At 35.5% G+C, this 25,893-nt stretch overlaps 1 protein-coding gene across 1 annotated transcript in view; it reads left to right on the forward strand.

Annotated features, from left to right (window-relative positions):
* The window catches only part of Tmf1 (TATA element modulatory factor 1), a 27,569-nt gene extending 1,676 nt beyond the window's left edge, over positions 1-25,893 (forward strand). Inside the window, exons 2-17 of the mRNA XM_005383813.2 lie at positions 1,796-3,000; positions 5,631-5,734; positions 6,336-6,462; positions 7,829-7,934; positions 9,807-9,949; positions 10,191-10,357; positions 10,628-10,784; positions 13,774-13,866; positions 14,695-14,851; positions 19,591-19,783; positions 20,606-20,675; positions 20,910-21,002; positions 21,927-22,028; positions 22,288-22,440; positions 23,620-23,745; positions 24,948-25,893. Of these exons, the coding sequence (XP_005383870.1) occupies positions 1,796-3,000; positions 5,631-5,734; positions 6,336-6,462; positions 7,829-7,934; positions 9,807-9,949; positions 10,191-10,357; positions 10,628-10,784; positions 13,774-13,866; positions 14,695-14,851; positions 19,591-19,783; positions 20,606-20,675; positions 20,910-21,002; positions 21,927-22,028; positions 22,288-22,440; positions 23,620-23,745; positions 24,948-25,091 (3,140 nt within the window). The 3' untranslated portion in view covers positions 25,092-25,893. The remainder of the gene's footprint in view (positions 1-1,795; positions 3,001-5,630; positions 5,735-6,335; positions 6,463-7,828; positions 7,935-9,806; positions 9,950-10,190; positions 10,358-10,627; positions 10,785-13,773; positions 13,867-14,694; positions 14,852-19,590; positions 19,784-20,605; positions 20,676-20,909; positions 21,003-21,926; positions 22,029-22,287; positions 22,441-23,619; positions 23,746-24,947) is intronic.

The following is a 25,893-nucleotide window of genomic DNA, read 5'->3' on the forward strand; positions in this document are numbered from 1 at the left end:
AGAATATAAGTTTCAAATATAAAGATACTCGTATTCTGAGATCTGGGACATGAATTATGCTGTATAATTTTTTTTTTTGAAATAATGGACTTAGGTTCTGGTAAAGAGCCATAAGTGTTTATTGATCGCTTCCTGTGTTTACAAAAATGACCATAAATTTTGAGAATGGAGTAGTTTAAATAGTTGTCACTTAACCCTACAATTACTGTATAAACCATTCTCTAAGAGGCAAACTTAATTCCTGTCTTCCATTAGGGTAGTGATAAACTGGTCAGCAGACATAATCTCCTTGTTCATTTGCATCTTGAATTTGGGTTTTTATTTTTCATTATATTTATATACTTAGTAAGTGAATGTAAAACCGTTATCCCCAGACTGAAATGCTGTATGCACTTTTCATTCCAATCAGCTTTAAACTCATATTAATGGATAGGCTTTATTGCAGGAGCTTGTAGTTATTTGTACTCTGTCCACCAACTTCTAATTGTGGAGACTTGTAATTCTGCACAGCCACTTTTTAATTTAGAATAAAAATTAAAACGTGCTTTAAATATTTTAGCAAATAACCATTATCATGGAGCTTTAGTAGTTGCTGTTTCTGTGACTGGTATAATTACCATTTTCCTAGAACGTATTTTGTCTGTGCTGTTCTAAAAATAGATCCTAGCCCAGCCTGGTGGCACATTCCTATACTCCCAGCACTGGGGAGGCTGAGGCAGAAGTATTGTTAACTCTAGGCCAGCCTGGGCTACATTGTGAGTTCGAGGCCAACCTGAACTACACAGTGAGATCCTGTCTCAAAAAAAAAAAAAAAAAATCCTAGTGTTAACAGCTTTTTTAACTGTATTTTTTTCTTTAGTGTCAACTACTTTTTATTTGAAAAAGCAGTAATTCTAAAAATTGCATGTTTCTGAAATTATCATGAAAATTGATGGCATAACTTGGAAGTTGGGAAAAAATTCTAAGAGAACAAAACTTTTAGAGTAGGTGTGGAGAGTGGGACTTGGAAAATGGATGTGCATTTAAGTGGATGAAAATGAATTTGTTTGCTGGAACTGCCTGTTCCTATCAGTTTAATTAGATCCTTGAAAAGTACATTTGTCTCCAGTATCATAGATTCAGTTTTTGAGTTGCCCTTTGTCTTCCTTATGTTTTATTTTTATTTATTTATTTATTTATTTTTCCTTATGTTTTATTATGGATATTACAAGAATAAAAATAATACTAAAACTAGGTGACTTTGCTGTGACTGCACATGACCTGTAAATAAGGATACTGCCTGTCTTTGTGAGATGAATCATATGTATCTTAGACTTAACCATGAATTATAAAATGTATACCATTACTTCCATAATTTGTTGTGGAAGGGAGTAACATACTTGCTTCTACTACTCCAGGCCAGGTCTGATTTTTACCTGTACCACCAGTTCCTCTCAGGCAGGTACACACCAGTTTTATTAAGGCCCAGTGTTAACCCAGGCACTAATTAATGATGCAGTAAGCGAGGAATTTTTTTTTGTTTTTTGAGATAGAATGTTGCTGTGTTGTTCAGGGTGGCCTTGAATTACTGTGTAACCCAGGCTGGGCTCAAACTCGCAGCCGTCCTCCTGTCTCAGCCCTCTTGAGTGCTGGGAGTATAGGAATGTGCCCCAACACCTGGCTTGTAAGCCAGGGGTTTAATGGTCAAATTATAGGTTATATTTCATAGATATATAAATTCACATTTATATTTATAATGATGATTGAAACATTAATCTAATATAAATATATTTTAATATTTACATTTTTGTCAAAGGAATAAGTTCCCCTGTCAGTGGAGGATGGGATACTTCAACCTGGGGGTTGAAATCAAACACTGAACCTCAGAGTCCACCAACAGCCTCTCCTAAAGCAATTACAAAGCCGGTTCGGAGGACTGTAGTAGATGAATCTGAAAATTTCTTTAGTGCCTTTCTCTCTCCACCTGATGTCCAGGCCATTCAGAAGAGTCCAGTGGTTTCAAAGCCTCCAGCTAAATCACAACGACCAGAGGAAGAAGTGAAAAGCACCTTATCTGAATCTTTACACACTGTACACGCAAAAACTGCTGAAACAACTGAAACAAAAGCAAAGGACTCTTCTTCGTGTGTATCAGAGCAGAGTCTGGCAGTAGCTGCCCCATCACCTAAAACTGAAGGCCAGCATGAAGAAACCGTTGATAAAGAACCTGATTCGAAGGTGCCACCTATACATTTGAAAGTATCTGAAAATGTTACTAATGTAAAGACAAGTTCGGAAACTGCACCTACTGTTTCTACACAGTCTCTCGCAGCAGAAACCAAGGATGTGGCTTTGGAACCTAAGGAACAGAAGCATGAAGACAGACAGAGCAATACTCCTTCTCCTCCTGTGAGTACCTTCTCATCAGGTACTTCGACCACCAGTGATATCGAAGTTTTAGACCATGAGAGTGTTATAAGTGAGAGCTCAGCGAGTTCAAGGCAAGAGACTACAGATGCAAAATCAAGTCTTCACATGATGCAGACATCTTTCCAACTTCTCTCTGCGTCTGCTTGTCCAGATGATAATCGTTTAGATGATTTCCAGAAACTAAATGAGAGCTGCTGCTCATCGGACGCTTTTGAAAGAATAGACTCATTTAGTGTACAGTCATTAGATAGCCGGAGTGTAAGCGAAATCAATTCAGATGATGAATTGCCAGGCAAGGGATATGCTTTAGTGCCTATTATAGTTAATCCTTCAACTCCAAAGACTAAAATAGTTGAATCTATTGAAGGAAAACCTGAAGAAGAAGTAAATGAAACGTTAAGTATACCTGCTGAGGAAGCAGAAATGGAAGAAAGTGGGCGAAGTGCAACTCCTGTTAACTGTGAGCAGCCGGATGCGTTGGTTCCTTCACCTGCGAATGAAGGACATGCTGTCTTGGACAAGGTGGTAGAGCAGGGCGAAGCTGTGGAAGGTCCGGCAGAAGCACTTTGTGAGAAGGAAGATGTTTGCAAGGTAACTGTGGAATGTAGATTTCGTGTGTGTGTTTCAGAGACGAAATTTTAAACATTTAGAAGTATTTTCATTGATGCATAATGATTTGTACTAGTTTAGAGAGTTAGATAGTTTGCCATTTTAATGTAGGTTTAAGGATCTTTAAATTAAAGAACACTGATACTAAATTATTTGAAAAATTTCCAAGGCAAAGATGGTAGAACAAGTTGATATTTTAGTATAATGAAGTATAAAAGTTTCCATTTTACGATAAAGTAATTCAATAAAAAATCTTTTTATATTTAATCTGTATGTTCAGAAAAAAAAAAGTTTCTATTTTACATCTTTATTGTTCAGTCTCTTCCCTTCTTCCCCCCACGGTCTCACTATGTAGTCTAGGCTGGTCTTGAACTCCCTATATATCCCAGGCTGGGTGTGATCCTCCTGCCTCAACCTCCAAAGTGCTGACCTGGGATTATAGGCGTGTACTACCCTGTCCACTTTATTGTTGGATCTTTATCACTTTAAAATTCTCTTTTGCTATGTTCATTTGTGTCAGTTTTCTTTGTCCTTTTTTTTGTCTTTTTGAGACAGGGTCTCGCTATGTAGTTCAGGCTGGCCTTGAGCTCACTTTGTAGCCCAGGCTGGTCTCGAACTCACGACAGTCCTCCTGCCTCAGTCTCCCGAGTGCTGGGATTACAGGCTTGCGCCACCACCACCCAGCATTGTGTCAGTTTTCAAAGGACTATTTTCTTATGTTAACCTGTTCTTTCAACTCTTTTGTAGATACATATACTAAAAGGAACCTAAATATTATTTTTCTTACCTTACAGTCTTTTGCATGATCACATAAGTTGTACCAAATTTTAGATTTAGTATTTTATTTAGACTTTAATTATTGATACTCTCCTATTAATATTCTAATATTCACTAATATATAGGAAGTATACTCCACGTAATATTTTAGTTTCTTATTATTTGTTTGACCTTTATAGATCTTTATTTTATTTATTTCTTTGTTTTATTAGTACATGGTATGCCACATAATGATGACATTCCTTGTGGGGAGTTGGTACATGTACATAATATTTTTAATACCTCTTGTTGATAGCTGTCTTACATGAATGAGAAAGGGAAATGTCCAAGGAACAAAGGCATTGCTATACTTAGGAGTGACAGACTGCTTCTACCTAATATATCAAGAGGAAAGTGGTATAAAGTCTTCAATTTTAAGTCACAATATTCGTTTTTCCTTTGATTTTTAGATACAGTAAATGAGTTGGGGTTGACTTTTTTTTAAAGATAAAAAATAGAAATAAAATAAAATAGCTTTAAATCAGGCTAATAGGAAAGTAACAATACATTGCATATTGTTATCTTCATAGTAGTTACTCAGAGTACAAGATATAGGCATGAAATATTGTCCAAATAATATTAGCACAAGTCTTTCTTTTCAATGAACCAAGAGAAACCAGCTGTATAACTATCTTATGTATATATACTGACATCTTGAGTAGACCTGTGAGATATAGCTTATCTTGAAATGCAGTGTATTGAATTATCTAATATTTTTTAAAAGGATCAGATTGTTACCTAAATTCAGTATTACACAAAAACAAAATGTCATGCAATGTTACTCCAATTAGTAGTACTATAAAATGTATAATAGTGCTTTGAATTCCTAGAAATCAACACTAGTGACTATCAAAATGTTTTTTTTTTTTGGTCCTTTTGACACAGGATCTAGCTCTGCAGTGCAGGCTGGCCTTGAGCTCACTTTGTAGCCCTAGGCTGGTCTCCAACACACAATAGTCCTCCTGCCTCAGCCTCCCGAATGCTGGGATTACAGGCATGTGCTACCATGCTTGGCAGTAAAATATTTTTGAATATTTTAAGTTTACTTAAAGTAAGTGATTTTTCAGTTAGCCTACACTTAACTCACATAAAAATTGTTTTCAGTCCAGAAGGTACTCATTTTTCCCACACACAAATTTATCACTGCTTCTATTATTCTACAGAATAATATTCTAAGAATTACTTTTTGTTTTGCCTTAATTGATATAGTCTGGAAATTTTTTAATTGATTTACTATTAGTTATCCAAAATTAATTTTCTTTTTTTAAAATACAGTGTATCACATTAAAAAATTACATGTTTAGGTTAAAGAATAATGTGGAAAACATACTCTTTGACTTCCTGTTTGACCTTTTTTGATTTCCTCTATCTGCTTTCCTCTTCTTTTGGATATGAAGATTGTTCCAGATTTTTGCTGTTAACAGACAATCTGCTACAAATGTTCTTATACATGTCACCTAGTCTGTTTACCTATAGTTTTCTCCTCTAAGGTCTACCTAGAAGTGGACTTTCTACCTCAGAGGACACATAGACATTCAGTTGGATATTGTTTAATTGTTTTTCAGTGGTACATTTTTACTCCCATCTGCTAAGTGGTTGTTCTAATTTGTATTCTCCTACCAGCTGTGTTAGAGTTCGTCTTGTTCTGTATCCACTGTATTGTTTTTAATGGTTTTTATGAGACAATGTTATTTTTAGTATATTGATTGAGTTACCTTTACAACTTACCACCTGCATGCACAAATGATCATTTTAAAAGGTGCATGTTTTGACTCTGCTGTATTCTCTTTATCTAGACAGTTGAATTTCTGAATGAGAAACTGGAAAAAAGGGAGGCTCAGTTATTAACTCTTAGTAAAGAAAAAGCACTTTTAGAAGAAGCTTATGATAACCTGAAAGAGTGAGTACTACAAATGTGATGAATTTTATACATCATGTGGAGGCATGTAATACTTTGTAGTTATTTAAGAATGTTATTGAAATATTTTATAATTTAACTTGTATAAATACTGAAAATTGAATAGCATTTCATTTAATAACTATTTTAAGATTGCTTTTCTCCTGAAGTTATCTTTACCATATGTCCTTTGGAACTAAAGAGAGATGTTTTGCATAAACTAAAACTTTCCTTATTACTAATAATCATTTACTATTGGAAATTTAAAGCATGTCTGTAAGGGAAACCATAATACAGTTAAAATACTAAGTATTGGTTTGCTTTAAGGAGGTAATTAGGGAAATGTGACATAAGATTCAGAGTTAAACATTTTTTTAGAATTAAACATTTTGTTTCTCATTTTGGCACATCAAATATAGGTGACATTTTATTTTCTGATTTGTTCATTTGACGTATTTTAAAATACATTTAACAAGTAATTTTTCTCTTAAAAGTTAATAGGAGAAAACCAGTCTCTTAATGAGGTATATGTTGGAGAACTAAACACATGTTGTTACCTTTGGAGTATATAAACAATCTTCATTCTCATATATTTTAAATTTAGTGAAATGTTCAGAGTGAAACAAGAAAGCAGTAGCATCTCTTCTTTGAAAGATGAGTTTACCCAAAGAATTGCAGAAGCAGAGAAGAAAGTTCAGCTAGCCTGCAAAGAGAGAGATGCTGCTAAAAAGGTAATAGAAATTTAAAATAATTACAATTACAGTATAAAGAGATAGATTTTGGTGAACGCACTGGTCATATTTTGTACTGGAAAGAAGTAAGATTAAGAGGAAATAGCATATTAATAAGTAAACTGTAGATTTTTGATATATTTAAATTTATAAATTTTGATATTTTAGAAGAACTAAGCTGATGTTGGTTTGTGTAATTTATATACATATCCTTGCAAGATAGATAGCAAAGATCTCTAGAATAATTTTTGTGGGTGATAGTTCCATTAAAATCTAGTAACACTTAAATCTAAACAGAACTGTATACATTTTAAAGAATTATCATTCCTCTCGTTTATTTTCCAACCACCTCAAACATATATACTTTAAGTCAAAGTACTTTTATTTATTTTCATAATATAAATTTATAGTGGTTAATACTCGCTTTTGGAGGAATACTGTTGACTTACCTGAATGTAGAATTTTCACCCTCAATGCTGTTGACATTTGGGCTAGATAGTTCTGTGTTGTGGGGAGCTGTTTTGTCCCTTGCAGGATGTTTAGCATCCTGGGCCACTATTCCTGCCAGTCTAGTAGCACTCTCCCTTGAGCCAGTGGCCATAGATTGCTAAATGTCCCCTTGAGAGCAGAATTACTCCTGGGAGGGAGCCGTTGTTAATGCTTCTAATTTGTAATAGTTGTTTATTTTGTAAGTTGGTAACAACTAGGGTTAGTATTACTTGAGCCCCAGCTATTACTAATGACGTTGTTTCTGCCTTTGTCCCTTCTCAATTAAGTTACTTGTTACTTTCTCCCTTCTTCACCAATGTCAGTATTTACAATTTTTCTGTATACTCCTACAGACAGGAAATCATGCACTTTCATCTACTTGGGTGCTTTGATTAAGCATTAATTAAGCTAGCTTATTTCAGACACTACTAACTTGAGACTACCTAATCAACTTCTTTCTTTTCCTACTATACTATTGTTCTCAATGTAATGCTTAACTTGTAGAATATATGTATAGAGGTAGTAAAAATGAGTATTGAAAGTTAACTTACTTTTGTTTGTATTTCTCTATTAAAACTTGCTTATTTATCTCAATTTGAGTTTTGTATATCTCTTTTTTTTTGTACCGGGAATCGAACTCAGGACCTCACACTTGCAAGGCAGGTGCTGTGCCACTGAGCTGTATCGCTAGCCCCTTGTATATCATGTTGAAAGCTGTTTTATTAGTCTTACTTAACCAAGCTAGTAGGTTAACTGAGCAAAACTCATTATGGGAATGCAATTATGGATGAATGTTTTTAGATAGGGAAAAATAATAGAAAAATATGCTAGGATGAAAGTAATTCTTTATGGTATTCACAGATTTTTTTTCAATTAGGAAATCAAAACTATAAAAGAAGAACTTGCCATTAGGTTAAATAATAGTGAAACTGCAGATCTTTTGAAAGAGAAAGATGAACAGATTCGAGGATTAATGGAAGAGGGTAAGTATTCTGTTGATTTTCAAAAATATTTTAAAAGCAGAAGAAATATTTGACACATTACAAGCAGGTGTTTCCTAATAAAAACGTGGAGCTTGACATACTAGCACACAGTTTTTGTCCCAGCTAGTATTTAGGATGCTGAGATAGGAGGATTGCTTGAGCCCATGAGTTTGAGAAACACTTGGGCAGCAAGAACCCATCTCAAAACATTGTTTGTTTATTTGTTTGTTTTGTAAATATATACATACACAGATATATGGCAAGGAAGGTTTGAACTTACACCATAGAAGTTGTAGGTGACAATTACGAAATTATGATGAGTGAGAGGTATTGGGACAGAATTACATGTGTCTAGATTTTTGTTTCTGAGGTATGTGGGTGAGTGAGTGATACTAGAGGTTGAACTCAGTGCCTTTGCACTGAGCTACGTATCTAGCTCTTTTTTTTTTTTTTTTGAGACAAGGTCTTGCTAAGTTGCTAAATTAAACAGGCTATCCTCAAAAAAAAAAAAAAAACAAAAAAACCCCCCAAAAACCAGGCTATCCTCAACTTGTAATCCTCCTGCCTCAGCTTTCCAGAGTACTGTACTGGAATTAAAGGCATATGCCACTATACCTGGCAGAGGTTTATAAAGATAACTCTTTAAAAAATAGACCACCTTATGGAAGCTTGTAACAAGTCTTAAAAGAGCCCATGGTTTAAACAAAGATATCTGAAAGTTTTAATTCTGAGGTTTACACAGTTTCTGAATCCCTACCTTGAGTACCACATGGTATGGTTTTAGTGTTTGATAGTGACTTTTTCTGTTTTTGTTTTTTTTTGTTTTTCTTCCAGTACCAGGAATCGAACTCATGACCTCACTCTTGCCAGGCAGGCACTGTGCTGCTGAGCTAAATCCCCAGCCCCTGATAGTGACTTTTTCATTGTATTCATGTTTTAAGTTTTAAATTAATAAGCTCTTTTATTTCTGAAAAGGTTTAGTTAATTGTAGAAATTAAAGATTCATCATAGATATATCATACCAAATGAATAATTGAATTTCTTTATGCAATGTCGTAGAAGAGGAGGTTTGGGATAAGGTTGTCAAGTGAATTTCTTTTAAGTTTTTCATGTAAAGAGTGATAGTTAATATTTGTAAGTAATATTTTAGTTAAAAGCACCTTAGCATTGCATTTCCAAATCTTCCTTCACAAGTACACCACATAACAATAGCTAAGATCAGAATTAATTGAGACATACAATCCATAGCTATATTTCATTGCTTATCTCAAAAAATGCCTTTTATATTTGTCCGTCTGTCCTGCTTCAAGATCTAATTAAAGTTTGCCCGTTGTATTTGGCTGTTATGGCCTTTTAATTTTCCACAAACCTCAGATAGTTCTGTCTTTTTCATTGTATTAAAGACTTTGTATATAGAGTCCAGGGCAGTTGTCCTACAGAGTATACCATATTCAGAAATTTGTCACTTTTCTTCATGATTAGATCAAAGTTTTGGTAAGAAGTGTCATGGTTAATATTGTAAATTCACTGCTACATCACATCAGTGCCACCTAATGTCAGGTGTGCCACAGTGCTTGGTTAGGGTAATAACTGCCAGGTTTCTCACTGCAAAAGTACATTTTTCTCTTTATAATTCATAAGTAAGATGTGGGAGTGTTTCTTAAAAGTGCATCAGTATCCTATTCCCCAATATCCTTTCATGCAATAATTTTAGCATTCATTGATGATTCCTGTCCAAATCAGTTTTAACATTGGGCTTACAAATTGATTTCTAAAAAATTCCCACGTTAAGTCATTCGTTAAATAAAATATTATATTCACATTATTAGGAAATCATTATTATTTGGATTTACCCTTTTTTACCATCACCAGGTGAAAAACTTTCAAAGCAGCAGCTACATAACTCTAACATCATTAAGAAATTGAGAACGAAAGACAAAGACAATGAAAATATTATTGCAAAACTGAACAAAAAAGCTAAAGAACTAGAAGAGGAATTACAGCATTTAAAACAGGTGAATAGCAATCATTATTCTCTGTATGTAAATTGTTATTACTTCCTGTATGAACACGTGGCCACAGCTTATGAAACATTTGAAGTGATTTAATGGGATATAGGAATGTATCATGTGAGAAGAATTTTTTAATGCTTTAGTAGGTCAAGATTTTTCTCCCATTATTACAGTGGAGATTCCCAGAATTCTATTATTTACTATTGTGTAATTTATTAAAAGTATATATTTTTTTATAACATAGGTCCTTGATGGCAAAGAAGAAGTTGAGAAACAACATAGAGAAAGTATTAAAAAACTAACTTCTGTGGTAGAACGCCAAGAGAAAGATCTTGGTCGACTTCAAATAGACATGGATGAACTCGAAGAAAAGAACCGAAGTACTCAGGCTGCCCTGGATAGTGCCTACAAGTAAGAAAATAAACATCTGTGCAACCCCTTGGGATCACTTACCAGCAAAGATGTTGGAGAAATGTTTCCTCTAGTATCTGATAACTAGCAACATTTACAAACTTATCTTTTTATGAACTTGTTACTAGTCAAGGCAACTTCAGCAGAAAGAGGGTCCTTAAGGATAACCAGTGTTTGTTATGCGGTAGATTCTGTGGTACGTGGAAACTTCATTAACTTGGGCATGTCGTTAACTATATTAAATAAAAACTGTCAATCTAATTTTTTAAGAGAACTTACTGATCTTCACAAAGCCAATGCTGCAAAGGATAGTGAGGCGCAGGAAGCAGCTCTGAGTCGTGAAGTGAAAGCTAAAGAAGAGCTTTCTGCAGCACTAGAGAAGGCCCAGGAAGAAGCCCGTCAGCAGCAAGAAACGTTAGCAATTCAAGTAAGAAGAGGGTGATGAATAAAAGTAGTCTTTCACATATTTACTTACGTTCTGTAGCTAGTGTGAATTGAACATTATGTAGCGGTACAAGTGTTAGATTTCCATTGTAATCTCATTGGACATTTTTCAAAGAATACTGGATTATGCACAAGTAATTTTAAGTGTTTAAAACTATCGTTAAAGTAATGCCAATTTTTTTGGTGAATTTCAGACTTATTTAATAATTTTATTGGTGCTGGATTGTAGCTCAATAGTAGAGCGCTTGTTTACCATACACAAATTCCTGGGTTCAATCCCTCGTAGTGAAAACTATAGGTATCCTGTTTCAGAGAAGTGCATATAAGCATAAATTATTGTATGTAACCAGGCATGGTAGTATGCGCCTATAATTCCAGCACTAGCCAGCCTAGTAGCCAACCTGAACTAAATAGCTAGACCCTGTTTCAAAAAAATCTACAGAATTTATTACATGTGATTTCAAGAGAATACATTTAACTCCTTTATTAATAAAGTCTGTGGCAGTCCATGGCTCTCAGATGAAAGAGGAAGAACAATATTTGGTAGGCTTTGTCTTATAAAATTGTTAGTTGGTAGATACATAACATATTTATGATTTTTGTTTATTATGAATAATGTGTTATAAATATGTACAACTTTTTGTAGGAATGAACTTTTTTTGAGGGGGAGACTGGGTCTTGCTATGTATCTCTGGCTAGCCTTGAACACACTGTGTAGTCGAATGCATGAGGATGGATCTTCTTGCCTCAGCCTCCTATGTGCTGAGATTATACGTGTGCGCCACCACACCCGGCTGGAGGGACATATGCTTTAAATTCTATTTAACATATGCTTGAGTCACAGGGTAATTCTATATTTAACTGTTTGAGGAACTGCCACATTTTCTATAGTGGCTGCATCGTTTTACATTCCCACTAGCAATAGATTGAGGGCTTCAGTATCTCCACATTCTTGCCAACATCTGCCATTGTGTATTTTGGTGTTTATTATGTCCTTTTTAGTAGGTGTGAAGTGGTATCTTAGTGTGGTATTGATTTGCATTTCTTTAGTGATCAGTGGTGTTGAGCATCTTTTCGTATGCTAATTGGTCATTCATTTATCTTCTTCATAAAATCTATTCAGATATCCAAATCCTTTGCCCATATTTAATTGAACTATTTTTCTTATGTTCTGTGTACTAGATCTTTATCAGATGTAGGATTTCTAAATATTTTCTCTTTCCATAGATTGTCTTAAAGTTTTAAATATTGTTTTGTTTTGAGATGTGGTCTCCCTATGTTGTCCAGGCTGGTTTTTAATTCACTACGTAGCCCACGTTGGCAATCCTGCTTCAGCCTACCAACTGCTGGAATTACAGGCATGTGCCAACATAACACAGCCAAGTTTTAATTTTGATGATGTCCAGCTTAGCTTTTTGTGTTTGTTCCTTGTGCTTTTGGCGTCATAGTAAAGAAACCATTGTGTAATTCAAGGTCACGCAGTTTTTTACCAATTTTATAGTCTTAGCTTTCACATTAGGTTTTCATATGTGGATGTCTTGTTTTCCCAGCACTATTTCTTGAAAAAAAACTATTTTCTCATTGGCATCAAGATACTGTTAATTTCATTTTACACTTTGGTTGGTTTGTTTGGTTTTTTGTTTTTTTTTGTTTTTTTTTCCGGTACCGGGAATTGAACTCACAACCTTGCGCTTGCCAGGCAGGCGCTGTGCCGCTGAGCTAAACCCCCAGCCCCTAATTTTACACTTTGGATGCATAAAACATTTGCATGATTCCAGAGAGAATATAACAAAATATATTCAGACAATATTTGCTTCTAACTTAGCTCTTCCCCATTCTTCTCTTTGCCTACCTGGAACTCTTTTACTAGTGTGTCTTTTATATTTTCAGTATTTTTACTTACAAATGCAAGAAAATACGCATAGCTGTACATTTATATATATACACACATTCACTTGTACACATTTATATTTTCATCCTTCTTACATAAAATATAATTTACTGTTTGTAGTATTTTACAGCTTGCTTTATTTACATAGTAAAATATCCTCATAGTCATGTAATAGTAGATTGTTTTGCTTTAGGAGAAAACTTTTTGTTTTGAGACAGGGTCTTACTCTGTAATCCAGGCTGGCCTTGAACTCTCTGTGTAGCCCAGGCTGGGTTTGAGATCATGGCAATCCTGCTTGGAATTACAAGTGTGTACCACCATCCCTAGGTCTTTAAAAAAATTATTTTTATAGTTTTATAAATTTATGTGAAGTATTTTTAGCTGTTTCTTACGTTGGGTGTTTGGATTATTTCTAACATTTTTGCTGTTATAAGTCATGCTATGGTCAGTGTATCCCTGTGCTTTTGCTACCCTATCATGGAAATATATAAGGTACTAATATTTTAAATTAAAAATAGTAAGCACTTAGCTTCTGTTGTTGTTGTTGTTGTTGTTGTGAGACAGGGTCTCCCTGTATTGCCCAGGCTGCCTGTAGACTCCTGGCTGGAAGCAGTGCTGTCTCAGCCTCAGGAGAAGGTTGGACAGCACAGAGCACTGTGTCCTGCTAGCACCAATTTTTGTGTATCAGTGGTTGTTTTGTTCATTTATTTGTTTGGTGATGCTAGGGATTAAATCATTTGTAGCCTTGTTATGCAAGTTTTTATAGCTCATCTACTTCCTATCACAATCTGCTTTATGTGATAAACATTTATGGATGTATTATCTATCCATGCTAGGGCTATGCCTTTATATTCTCATATCTTTTCCTTGACTAAGAGCACTTTTAAAAGTAGATAATGAGTATCCGTATCATTTTGGAATTGCTTGATAGATGTGATATGTGGTTATTGTATATAAAAGCTTGTTGGGTAGTATTTCATATTATATATAAACTCTAGGTCAACACAACACAGATTGTGTAGTCATAGGGAGTTAGCAATAATACTTTGACATTGTGAATAGTGTATTGCTTTTCCTCCAGGTAGGGGACCTTAGACTAGCACTGCAACGTGCAGAGCAAGCAGCTGCCCGAAAAGAGGATTATTTACGCCACGAGATCAGTGAACTTCAGCAGGTATTGGCACAGTTTTCCTAAACACAAATTCAAAAAGTCTGTTTTCCTAGAAATTCAAAAATGACTCACTGAAATAACTTACATACTTACTAGTACCTATCTTTTTGTGGCTTATGTGAACCACCGTGAAGACTGCAAGAATGTGTATAGGAAAATCCTTAATTTTATTTTAAAAGAAACAATTTTGCCGTGATAGAGTTCTTATATATTTGTAGTTTTGTTTTGTTTTGTGGTGCTGGGGATTAAGTCTAGGGCATTATGGATGCTCTACACTGAGCTTTTGGTATTTTATAATGGCTGGCTTATTAGTGGTTATCAGTCTTAGATTACTGTAAGGCAGACAGTCAACGCCTGGTTTCTCTGCCTGTACTGTCTTAATTTTTATACGTACTTAAAAATATTTGGAGCCGGGCATGGTGGCACATGCCTGTAATCCCAGCACTTGGGAGGTTGAGGCAGGAGGATTGTTACAGGATCAAGACCAGCCTGAACTTAAGGCCAGCCTGAACTGCACAGCGAGACCCTGTCTCAAAAAACAAACAGAACGAAACTTTGGACAAGAAGGTAGCTACTGAGATGTTTGGATGAATCCTTTCTTTTAACCTTTAGATAATGATAGACTATCTTAGAAATACTTTGTAAAGAAGCATTATTTAGATGCAACTTTTTATACTTGAAGAAGTGAATAAAAAATTTTCGTAAAAAAACAGTTATTTTCTCTTGAAATAATAAATTTTTCCAGAAATCACTGATAAAGTTCAGGTTTGCTAGTGTTTTCGGTAATTTTATTGCTGTCCATGGTAATGACTGAAGAGTTTGTTGATTCAGAGACTCCAGGAAGCAGAGAATCGAAATCAAGAACTGAGTCAAAGTGTTTCATCAACAACAAGACCATTGCTTAGACAAATAGAAAATTTGCAAGCAACCCTAGGGTCCCAGACATCATCGTGGGAGAAGTTGGAGAAGAATCTTTCTGATAGGCTTGGTAATTGCTTTAGTTTTTGTTTTTGCACAAGTTTTCCCATCTTGTTTTTAGAATTAGGATAATGGTGTTAAATTGACATTCACTTGATTTGATGGTTATGTTTAGTGTCTTTGTATGTGTTTGTGTGAGTGTGTCTTATATATAGATTTTTTTATTTTAAAGAGAAAAAAAAAGTGACAGAATTTCAAAACAAGATAATAGGAAATAAACAATAGTTATATTGCATATTGTTATCTTCAAAGTAGTTGATCAGATTTCACGATAATTGATCAACAATATAAGCACAAACCATTTTTTTCAGTGAACTAATAGAAATTAGTAGTATAATTATCTTAGCTATCTTGTGTGTGCGTATATATATATATTTTTTTATTTTCCCTTTCTTCTTTGCTCCTTTCCCCTGTCCCAGTTGTTCTTTCCTTTTGAGCAGTTTCTTTCCCTTTCACAAAATCTATTGTTCATTTTGGATCTTATTTACTCTTCCAGTTTCTTAGACTAGGGAGACAGTGCGATGTTTACACATGTGAGTCTGATTTATTTCACTTATGAGTATGGTCTCTAGTTGCATCCATTTACCTATAAAAGCCTCAAGTTTGTCCTTCTTTATAGCTGAGTAGTATTTCACTGTATAAAAAGACCACATTTTTTTCATCCATTCCTCAGTTTATGGGCATTTGGGTTGTTTCCGAGGTTTAGCTATGACAAATTACACTGCTGTAAACAGGGGTGTACATATATTTCTGTGGTACAATGTTTTTAGTTCTGGGAAGATACCCAAAAGGGGGATAACTGGGTCATATGGGGCCACCAATCCTAGTTTTTATCAGGACTCTCCATACTGATTTCCACAGTGGTTGCACCAGTCTACACTCCCACCAACAGTGGAGAAGAGTTCCTTTTTCCTCACAGCCCCACCAGCATTTGTTATTGGTTGATTTCTTGATGATAGCATTCTTTCTGTGGTGAAATGGGATCTCAATGTTGTTTTAATTTGTATTTCTCAAATGACCAATGATGTGAGCATTTTTTCATATATTTATTTGCCATTTGTATTTCTTCATCTGAGAAGTGTGTATTCATCTCAGATGCACACTTTTGGACTGGGTCTTTGAATTTGGAGGGGCCTGGTTTTTCTCAATTCTTTGTATGTTCTAGATAGAAGTTCTTTGTCTGAGGGACAGTTGGCTAAAATTTTTTTCCACTCTGTGGGTTTTCTGTTCACTCTGTTGGTGATTTCTTTTAATGTGCAAAAACTTTTTAATAAGATGAGATCCCAGTTGTTGATTCATTGAAGTGTTTCTCATGCAGTTTGGGTTTTGTTCATGAACTCTCTGCCTACCCTTATGCCGTTAAGATTTCTACCTACTTTCTCTTCCAGTAGATGTAGTGTTTCTGTTTTAATATTTAGATCTGTGATCCATCTTGACTTTAGTGCATGGTGATAGACATGGGTCTAACTTTTAGTCTTCACTATGTGGAAAGCCTGTTTTTTCAGCACCATTTATTAAAGAAGCTATCTTTCTTCCCGTGAACATGTTTCGCCCCTTTGTCAAAGATAAGGTAGTTGAGTGTGTTTGTAGTTGTATCTGTATCTTCTATTCTGTCCCATTGATCCTCAGGTCTGGTTTGTTTTGCCAGTACCATGCTGATTTTATCATAGTAGCTTCATAGTATAATTTCAAGTCAGGGATTTTGATGCCCCTTGCCTTTCTTTTGTTTCCCAGAATTGCCTTTGCTATTCTAGGTCTCTTCTGGTTCCAAATGAATTTTAGGAATGATTTCTCTATATCTGTGAGGTATGCTAATGGTATTTTGATTGGGATTGCATCAAATCGGTATAACAGTTTTGGGAGTATGGCCATTTTCACAATGTTGATACTTCTTATCCATGAGCAAGGGATATCTTTCCATTTTCTGATATCTTCTTTGCATTCGTTTTTCAGAGTATTGCGATTTTTATTGTATAAATCTTTTACTTCCTTTGTTAGATTGCGTATATGTAGATTTTTACCTTTTCTCCTTTTGCAAATTTATTTTTAATTTAACTAGCTCTTTGAAACTATTTTTTTTCCCTTATACATTGTTCTTTCATTTATTTCTATAGCTTGTTAATACACTGTAGATTTTCCTTGTGCTTTTCTACATCTGACCCCTTTCTAGCTTCTCCGCAGCAGTGTAAGTAGGGATCAGATGTAATTTCTAGTTCACTGGTAGAATTCCAGGAGCACAGGTGGAGAAGGGTGAAGCTCAAATCCTGGAAAAGAAATACTGTAGAATCTTTGCAGTCCGTATTCTGCCTCTTTACAGACATGCCCCAGGTCGCCTTTCTGTGCTTTTAATGAAAAGAAAGTTACTGTTCCACGATGGTTCTTTTCAAGCACAGAGAAATAGAATGTGTGTATTGTGTAGGTATCCCAGAGCTAGGAAATTCATGAGAAATTGCTGTATGCCTTTTGTTGCATAAACTGCCATACCTGTAACTTGAGGGCTGTCATGGGGTAGTGGCAAAAGCAGGTCTGAGTGGGATTAGGAGCCATGGACTTGCTGTAGTTAACCACTCAGCCCGTCTGGAGCAAGTCACTTGTCTACTGTAGACTGTCATCTAGCCACTCCTTGGTTAAATCTCAGAACCTTATTCACTGCTCTTTTGTGTTCTTTGGAACTTTTTAAATCAACGTAATTGTGGATTCAAATACAGTTAAAGAAGTAAAACAGGCAAGTCCCTCATACACTTGCCCAATTTCCACAAATATTAAAATTTTGCAAAATTAATTCATAATATCATATCCATGTATTGACTTCGATACTGTGGGCCAAATTTATTGAGTTTTCCCCAGTTTTCTTGGTGTGTACTTGTGTGTGTTAGTTATATATAATTTTACTGCTACACAGTTTGTATATGGACCACAGTCAAGACGCTGAGCAGTGTCAACTACTAGGTCCCTCATGGTTCCCTTCTAGAAATGTACCTACCACCCTCTGAACTCTCCCTCCTCATCCCATATTCCTGGCAACTGCTAATCTGTCCTTCCTTCCTAACATTTTGTCATTTCAAAAATGTTTTCTTAATAAAAGTATACATGTGACACTTGGATATTAGCTTTGTTCACTGAGCATAATTATCTGGATCATATAAATTACATGTATCAATAGGTTAATGTTTTTATTGCCTAGTGTTAATGCATAGACTATGTACCACAGTTTAACCCTTAAACTTGAAAAACATCTAAACTTGGTCTAACTTCTAGCTGTTACATCTAAAGCTGGCTTAATGTAGACACATGTTTCCAAGTCTCTGCATAATTGCTCAGGTGTGCAGTTTCTGGGTTCTATGGTAGTTGCATGTTTAATTTTTAAAGAAAATGTCAAAATTGTTTCTGCTGGGGCTATATGTCTGAGAGTAATCCAGTTCTTTACATCCTTGCTAGCGTTTTGTCATGGTCCCTATTTTTTCTTTTAGTCTTTCAGACAGGTGTGTAGTCATACCATATTATGATTTTAATTTGCATTTCCCTAGTAACAAGTAATGTTAAACCTTGTTTCATGTGCTTATGTTCCATTCTTATAGGCTTTGTGCTGAAATATCTATTTGTGTGAAATACCTATTTGTCTGTTTTCTTTTTCTTTTTCTTTTCCCCAATACTAAGAGTTGAACTGGGGCCTTTAAACTAAGCTGCACCCCTTTTTTGTCTTTGTTTGAGACAGGGCCTTACTAAGTTACTGGCCTCAAATTTGTGATGCTTCTGTCTTAGCCTCCCAGAGTGCTGGGCTTATAGGCATGTCCCTCTTCTGTCCATTTTCTAACTGGGTTGTGTTTACAGTTTTTGAGTTTTGAGTGTCCTTTCTGTATTCTAGACACTAGGCCTGTTGTGTGGTTTACATTTATTTCCTCTGTCTGTAGCTTATTGTTTTCTCCTCTTCATGTAGGGTGGAAGCTTAAAGGAGTGCATTTTCTTGATTTTCCATTTTGTGACTCACATTTTTGGTGTCAAATCTAGGTGCTCTTTGCCTGGTCCTAGGTACTGAAAATTTCTTACTTTTTTTTTTTTTCCCTAAAAGTTTTATGCTGTACATTTAAATTTTGACTTCTTTTCATTTGTTTCATATGTAATATTTAGGTTGAAATTCCTTCTTTTCCTTATTTGAGGACCATTTGTTGATCTGTTGCTCTTTCTCACTCCCCTCTCCTGCCCTGCTCTACCCTCCCGCCTGTGTGTCTGTCGCTCTCTGTCCGTCCTTCTCTCCCTTTCACTCTCCTCTTTCCCAGCCCCTAGTGCTCTACTGCTGCACTCCATTTTCCACTTTGATCATCTACTCTTGCAGTGCTTGACTCCATTTTATTTTTCTTTCTTTTTTGGGGGGGATCTTTTTTGTTTTGCTTCGTTTTTTGAGGCAGAGTTTCACTGTGTAGTTTGGGCTGGGCTTAAACTCACTAAGTAGCCTAGGCTCACCTAAAACTTAAAGCAGTCCTCCTGCCTCAGCTTCCCAAGTGCTAGAATTATGGGTGTGTGCCACCATACCCAGCTTACATGACTCCAATTTTCAATGTAAAGTAATTTGGAAAAAGAATATAAAGTAGGTTTAGGATTGGTTTGTTTTTCTCAGTAGGCAGCCCTGCTTAGGCAGTTACCAGTTAAGTGTGGCTACTTGCCTCATTAAAAATTTGAAGTCAGAATCAGTGTTTATCTTGATCTCGCCCATGTATGTATACATGATTTTCCTTTTTGTTCTGTAATCAGGTGAGTCCCAGACCTTGTTGGCAGCAGCAGTTGAAAGAGAACGTGCAGCTACTGAGGAACTCCGTGCCAACAAAATCCAGATGTCCTCCGTGGAATCACAGAATTCTCTCTTAAGACAGGAAAACAGTAAACTTCAGGCCCAGCTAGAATCAGAGAAAAATAAGCTCAGAAAACTGGAGGATGAAAATAATCGGTGAGCATGTTTTTCAGTAGTGTTCTTGGTAGTTCTATAGTTTAAAGTATGTTTTAAAAATGCATTACTGGTTTTTTATCTTTCTAGCATCAAGAATAGTAAATACATGTAGTGTTTAAATTCAGGGTCATTAGTAATAAGGTATTATATCAAGATAGTACTGGGATTCATTGGACTTCATATAGGGCTTTGAAGTTTCGTGATATGTTTTACATGTATTCACATTTTTCTTGGGAAGTAATTCATACCGTTAATCGGGTTTTTCCAAGGGCCCTCTAACACTACAAAGTAGTGTAGAGACCAATCATTGGAGTTATTTTTATATTACAATGGTTTTAGCAGCATTTCAGTTTTCTAAATGTTTGAACTCTTTGGAACCTACCAGTTGTAAAATCTATCTGTTTGAAATTTATTAAGGTTGGGATTAATGTTTTTACCTCTGAGTTCTACCTTGGAATTTATGCTTTTTAAAAAAGTAGTTATATGAAAATGGTTTATTAAAGTAAAATATCTGAACCTGTGTAAACATTTTCACAGAACCCCTGCTTTGGCAGAATTTGAGCATATTATAGAATGGTGGTATTAAAAATTACATTTTTAAAGCCTTTTTTAAATAAGTAGTAAATAAAATGGACAGAAGTGGAGCCTTTTCATTTGTAGTTTGACTTCTGAGTAGAACCCAAGTGGTCTGGAAAGCACAGTTGGAAAATCACTGATGCTGGTAATAAAAATGACTACTAAATATGTAACTGGAATTTTACAAGTAGTGAGTTTTTAGTCCTTTTATTAGTGTGTTTTATTTTCTTCCCTCTGGTTTACTAGATACCAGGTTGAATTAGAAAACCTAAAAGATGAATATGTAAGAACTCTTGAAGAGACAAGGAAAGAAAAGGTATTTCTCTTAGTGTTCCCTCCCCTCTTCGGGCTTGCATTGGAGAATGGTTGGGGACAATAGCAAACTAGTGAGTTGCTGAGAGGGGATGGGTGATGCCACTGCTTCTGGAACTTGCTCTGCTAGTAGTAAAACAAATAGGAATTTATACTTCTTGCTTCAGACTTCACAGTTGACTTATGATGCCATGAATTAGTATCATAGGAATGACCTAACTGTATCTCTCACCACTAGACATTGTTGAGTAGTCAATTAGAAATGGAAAAAATGAAGGTTGAACAAGAAAGGAAGAAAGCCATTTTCACTCAAGAAACAATAAAAGAAAAGGTATTGAATTTTGTTGACTTTTTGTTTGTTTTTGGGTATAATGTAGGAGCTCTTGTAAAAAATCGTTGGTTTTATACTTCTAGCCATACTTTATTTTTTATTTTTATTATTATTATTGTTTTTGAGACGGTCTCGCTGTGTAGTGAGGTTGGCCTTGAACTCGCTTAGCCTGGAACTCATGGTGATCCTCCTGCCTCAGCTTCCCAAATGCTGGGATTACAGGCATGTGCTGCCATGCCTGGTATAGCCATACTTTATAAGTACCAATTTTATGTCTAAAATCAGTATATTGATAAGTTTTAGTGGTATTATCACTGTCTACTCTTAGTGGATCCAGTGTAATTGGAATATAGCTATCGGGACTGATTTCTAGGTTTTGAATTATTGAACTTCTTGTTCTTTTGTGATCTCACTGAAACTAAGTAGCAGTTGGCCTAGAGGCACTTTAGAAGTAGAATTGGCCTGCTCACTTTCTTTCTTTCATAAAGTGAGTTTTCTGTGTTGGAAGTATTATAATGTACTTAGATTAGCATTGAAAAAATAGGTATGTATAAATAGAAATTACGTTTTGAATGTTGGGGGATTTTAAAAAAATGCACAGAAATAAAATGGATAAGCCAGAAACCTTATATAATATGAAGCATTTCCCATAATTGTTTCAGAAATTTTTCTTACTGCATTAAGAACAAATTCTGTTGTAATATGAATAGGTCCATGTGATGATTTCACCAGGTCTGTCTGCTCGTTTAGTTACTAAATATTGTACCTTTGGTAAGACTTCTGACTTGGATGAGAAGTTACTTCTGTAACGTTGCACTGAGAAATTAGACTTGGCCTTTGTTTTTATTAACCCTAGGAAAGGTTTTTGTGTCCCTGCTTCTCTTTGCGCGTGTCCTCTGACAGAATTTTGTTCTGCTGTCTAAGGAGCGGAAGCCGTTTTCTGTTTCCAGCACTCCCACACTGTCACGCTCGAGTTCCATAAGCGGAGTTGATATGGCAGGGCTGCAGACATCTTTTCTGTCGCAGGTAATGTTTAATTCCGTACACGTACTTAGTTCATAAACTGCCTCATGATAAAGGGAACAGGCCCCTGCAGTCGGCTCTCACTGTGACCCTGCCACTGTCTGGGCAGTTCATACGAGCTTTTGTGAAAGGGGTAACTGCAGAAAGGAAATGCAGAGCATAGACATTCTAAAGCAGTCACTCTCAGGATCGTTTGGTTTGAACCTTAGGAGACATAGTCTCTCATAACTGGGTAATTGTGTGTTTTCTTCGATTAAAATAGGATGGGTCTCATGATCACTCATTCGGACTCATGTCGGCCTCAGCAAGTGGCACCAATCTTTACGACGCTGTGAGGACGGGAGCAGGGTCAAGCATCATGGAAAACCTGCAGTCTCAACTGAAGCTAAGGGAAGGAGAAGTTGCACATTTACAGGTGTGAGAAAAATTAGTGTGCTACTACACAAGTTGGGGCCAATAAATGACACGCTTCGTTCCGCCCGAGTTCTGCACAGGTTAAAAAAGCAGATGAAATAATGATACTTTATCCTCAAATATATATGTTAAAGCCCTAAGTGTATCACATACATTCACGGTAAAGCTAGAGCAAAGGGGCCTGCTCACCGATAGCTACCAAGTCAGACTCACCCACCCTGGCACCGGAAATGCTGGGCTGGAGCAGACCTGCCCATGCATTTTGTCTGCCCGGGTAGGACTTACACACGTCTAGGAGCAGAGGCTGCCTGCTGCTTCCAGGCAGCACTTTCCCAAAATCAAAAAGCAAAGTGCTGAGCTGAGGATGCTCATTTCACCCTCCCCAGACTTACTGCTTAGATAAGTTGCTCCAGCTCCCCCAGCAAGAAATGAGTGAAGGAGAAGAGAGATGGGGATACATGAGTGAGGGGGGGAGTGTCCTTCATCATCTCTTTTCCTTTTTAAAAACTATGCAGTGAGAAATCTTAAAACGTTTTACTTCTTTCAGTTTAATATATTCAGAAGTAAGTAAACCTTTTACTCCTGTTATATGCTTTTAGTTCTGTGAAAATGTTACTCTTTTATAGAGGAATTTGAATTGGGTAAAGAATCAAATAATCTTACTACTCACTGTGTTCATGTAGCCCAGGCTGCTATGCTTGAGAATCTGGATTAATTTCTTCGGTAGTGGTGGTGGCTTCTATTGATAGCACTTACACAGTTGGGAAGAACACCATTAAAGTGTATTTTTATTCCTTTGTGTTCTTGTAGTAATTTAGAATAACTGAAATGTGTGTCATTTAATTAGAATGGAGAAAAATATGTAGTTACATTTTCAAGTGAATGATTAGATTTTTCTGTAGTTCTTCCCCTCTTGCTTAGTAAACCCTATAGTGTATCTCTGAGCAGGATCTCTGCCTTAAGAAAAAGCTAGGGCTAAGGTCAGTAGTAGAGCACTTGTGTAGCATGCATGAGGCCCTGGGTTTAACCACCAGCACCCTGAAAAAAAGCTAACTCAAGGTTGTATGTTGACATATCTATTTCTTCAAAAATAACACATAAATAATACTAAATATTTTTATATTAGTGATATTGTTAAGGTATGTTTTAATAAAAAAACTTTTCTGGTAATGCTTCTCAGCTGGAAATTAGTAATCTAGAAAAAACCAGATCAATAATGGCCGAAGAGCTAGTTAAGTTAACAAATCAAAACGACGAACTTGAAGAAAAGGTGAAGGAGATTCCCAAACTTCGAACTCAACTAAGAGTAAGTATAAAGCACTTTAGGATGAGTTTTATATATTTTAATCTAGTTACAGTAAATCTCGTGTTTTTAGTTTATGTAAAGTGCATATATATCCTTTAGTGATTTTTTTTTTTTTAGAAAATTAAGAGTATTGAGTAAAGAACTTTACAGATAAATCTGTCTTGTCGTTATACATTCGTGGTTTTTCACAAAAGTGATTAGTTCTAGAGCAGGAACAGAACTAGATTTTATTTAGCCAAAGCTCAATTATAATAAAACTGTACTTTGCATGCCCTTAGTAATATTTTGTTGTTGATGTTACATGTTTTATCACAATTATCGTATTTGGTTATAGGACTTCTAAGTCATATGTAAGAATGTATATTCTTGACTTATTCCCTAAATACCAGGTAATACTTAAACCATAGTGAAGCTGGACATGGAAGCGCATGCCTGTAATTCCAACACTCTGGAAGGCTGAGGCGGAAGGATGGAAACTTTGAACCCAGCACGGATACTTAAACACCTTAGTGACAGCTGTCTCAAAGTAGAGAAATACAGTGGTACCTCAGTTCACGAACCCAATTCTCTCCATAATTCTGTTTGCAAACTAAATTGGATGAGAGGCAAATCAAATTTCCCCCGAAGATCAACATTAAACCTAACGATTGAAGTTGATCGGGTTCGTGTCCAACTTAGCTTGTGACCAGAGTCATGGAAAGAATCAAGTTTGTGAACCAAGGTACCAGCCCTAGCTGAGAGGGCTAGTGTTGGAGCTTGGTGTGAAGGCCTAGGGTTTAGTCCCCAGGGCCACACACACACACACACACACACATACATACATACACACACACACACACACACGCGCACACACACACGAAACCATAAGGAAACACAGAAACTGAAATTTCATCAGATGTGGTTCCATTAATGGGTAAGAGTGGACTGTCATGCACATGGGAGAGCTGTAGGTTTAGTGGAGAGAGGTTACGATTTACAGCCATCTAGGTTTCTAAAATTTTGTTGTTACTTATTTCAGCATAGACAGGTGTGAGTTTAATTTTTTAACGTTTTTATTAGTATACGTTTACACTACATAAGTGCGTTTAATTTTTAAGAGATGAGTGTATACTTTTATACAGTTTGATGGCTGACATTGACTTATGATAGCTAAAGATGTTCTGTACAGTCATTTAAAAATTATAAATGAATATATTTTTCAGGATTTGGATCAGAGATACAACACTATTTTGCAGATGTATGGAGAAAAAGCAGAAGAAGCGGAAGAACTTCGATTAGATCTTGAAGATGTAAAAAATATGTATAAGACTCAAATAGATGAACTTTTAAGACAGAGGCTCAGTTAACTTCGGAAAATTGAATTCCTGTCACAGTGAATGTAAACACGCAATATCTCAACACAGACTTCCAATAAATTCTTTTATAGAAGTAGAAAATGGAATTTACTATAGAGTACAAAAACCTTTTTTAAAACTTGTTTTACAGTATAGTAGTATTTTCAGTTAAATTATTTTGTGCAATATTTGGACTTTATTTTTGAAACCATTCTTTAAAGATTTATTTTTCAAAGCCTCTCTTTTTTTGCCTTGAATAGCACAGAGATTTATTACTTTATCCACGTATAAATATGGCTAGGGAAGGGAGTGGTGTTTTATATTATTGTAGATTAAGTAATTGTATCTATAATTTATACGTGTTTGTATATATCGAGAACATTTAAAGAGTTAACACTGACATTGACACTTTGGAGTCTTTTACACTTAACATATTACTACTCATTGCAAATGTTTTAAGTGTCCAGGTAAAAAAAATATTAAACCTGTTGTTATTAAATTTTAAACCAATTCTCTTTAAAAGAAGTCACAGACACTATCTGAAATTTAAAGGGTGAATAATTCAAACATTAAAATAACCTTTTGACTTGAAAATTTATTTCACTCATCTTCCATAACTGTGAACAGATGTTTGGTATCTTTTGTTACCTATCCAAGAAAAATTATGCAGGCATAATTGGGTAGTAGACATTTGTACTTACAATAATTTATGATGGAATCAGTAATATTTAAGTGACTTTGAAGAGATATTTTATTATCTTACCAAAGGAACCAAAAATAATAAAATTAACAACATAAGTTACTCTTTAAAAAA

Source organism: Chinchilla lanigera, unplaced genomic scaffold, assembly GCF_000276665.1.
Source record: "Chinchilla lanigera isolate Chin_1 unplaced genomic scaffold, ChiLan1.0 scaffold00020, whole genome shotgun sequence".
Classification (NCBI taxonomy): Eukaryota; Metazoa; Chordata; class Mammalia; order Rodentia; family Chinchillidae; genus Chinchilla; species Chinchilla lanigera.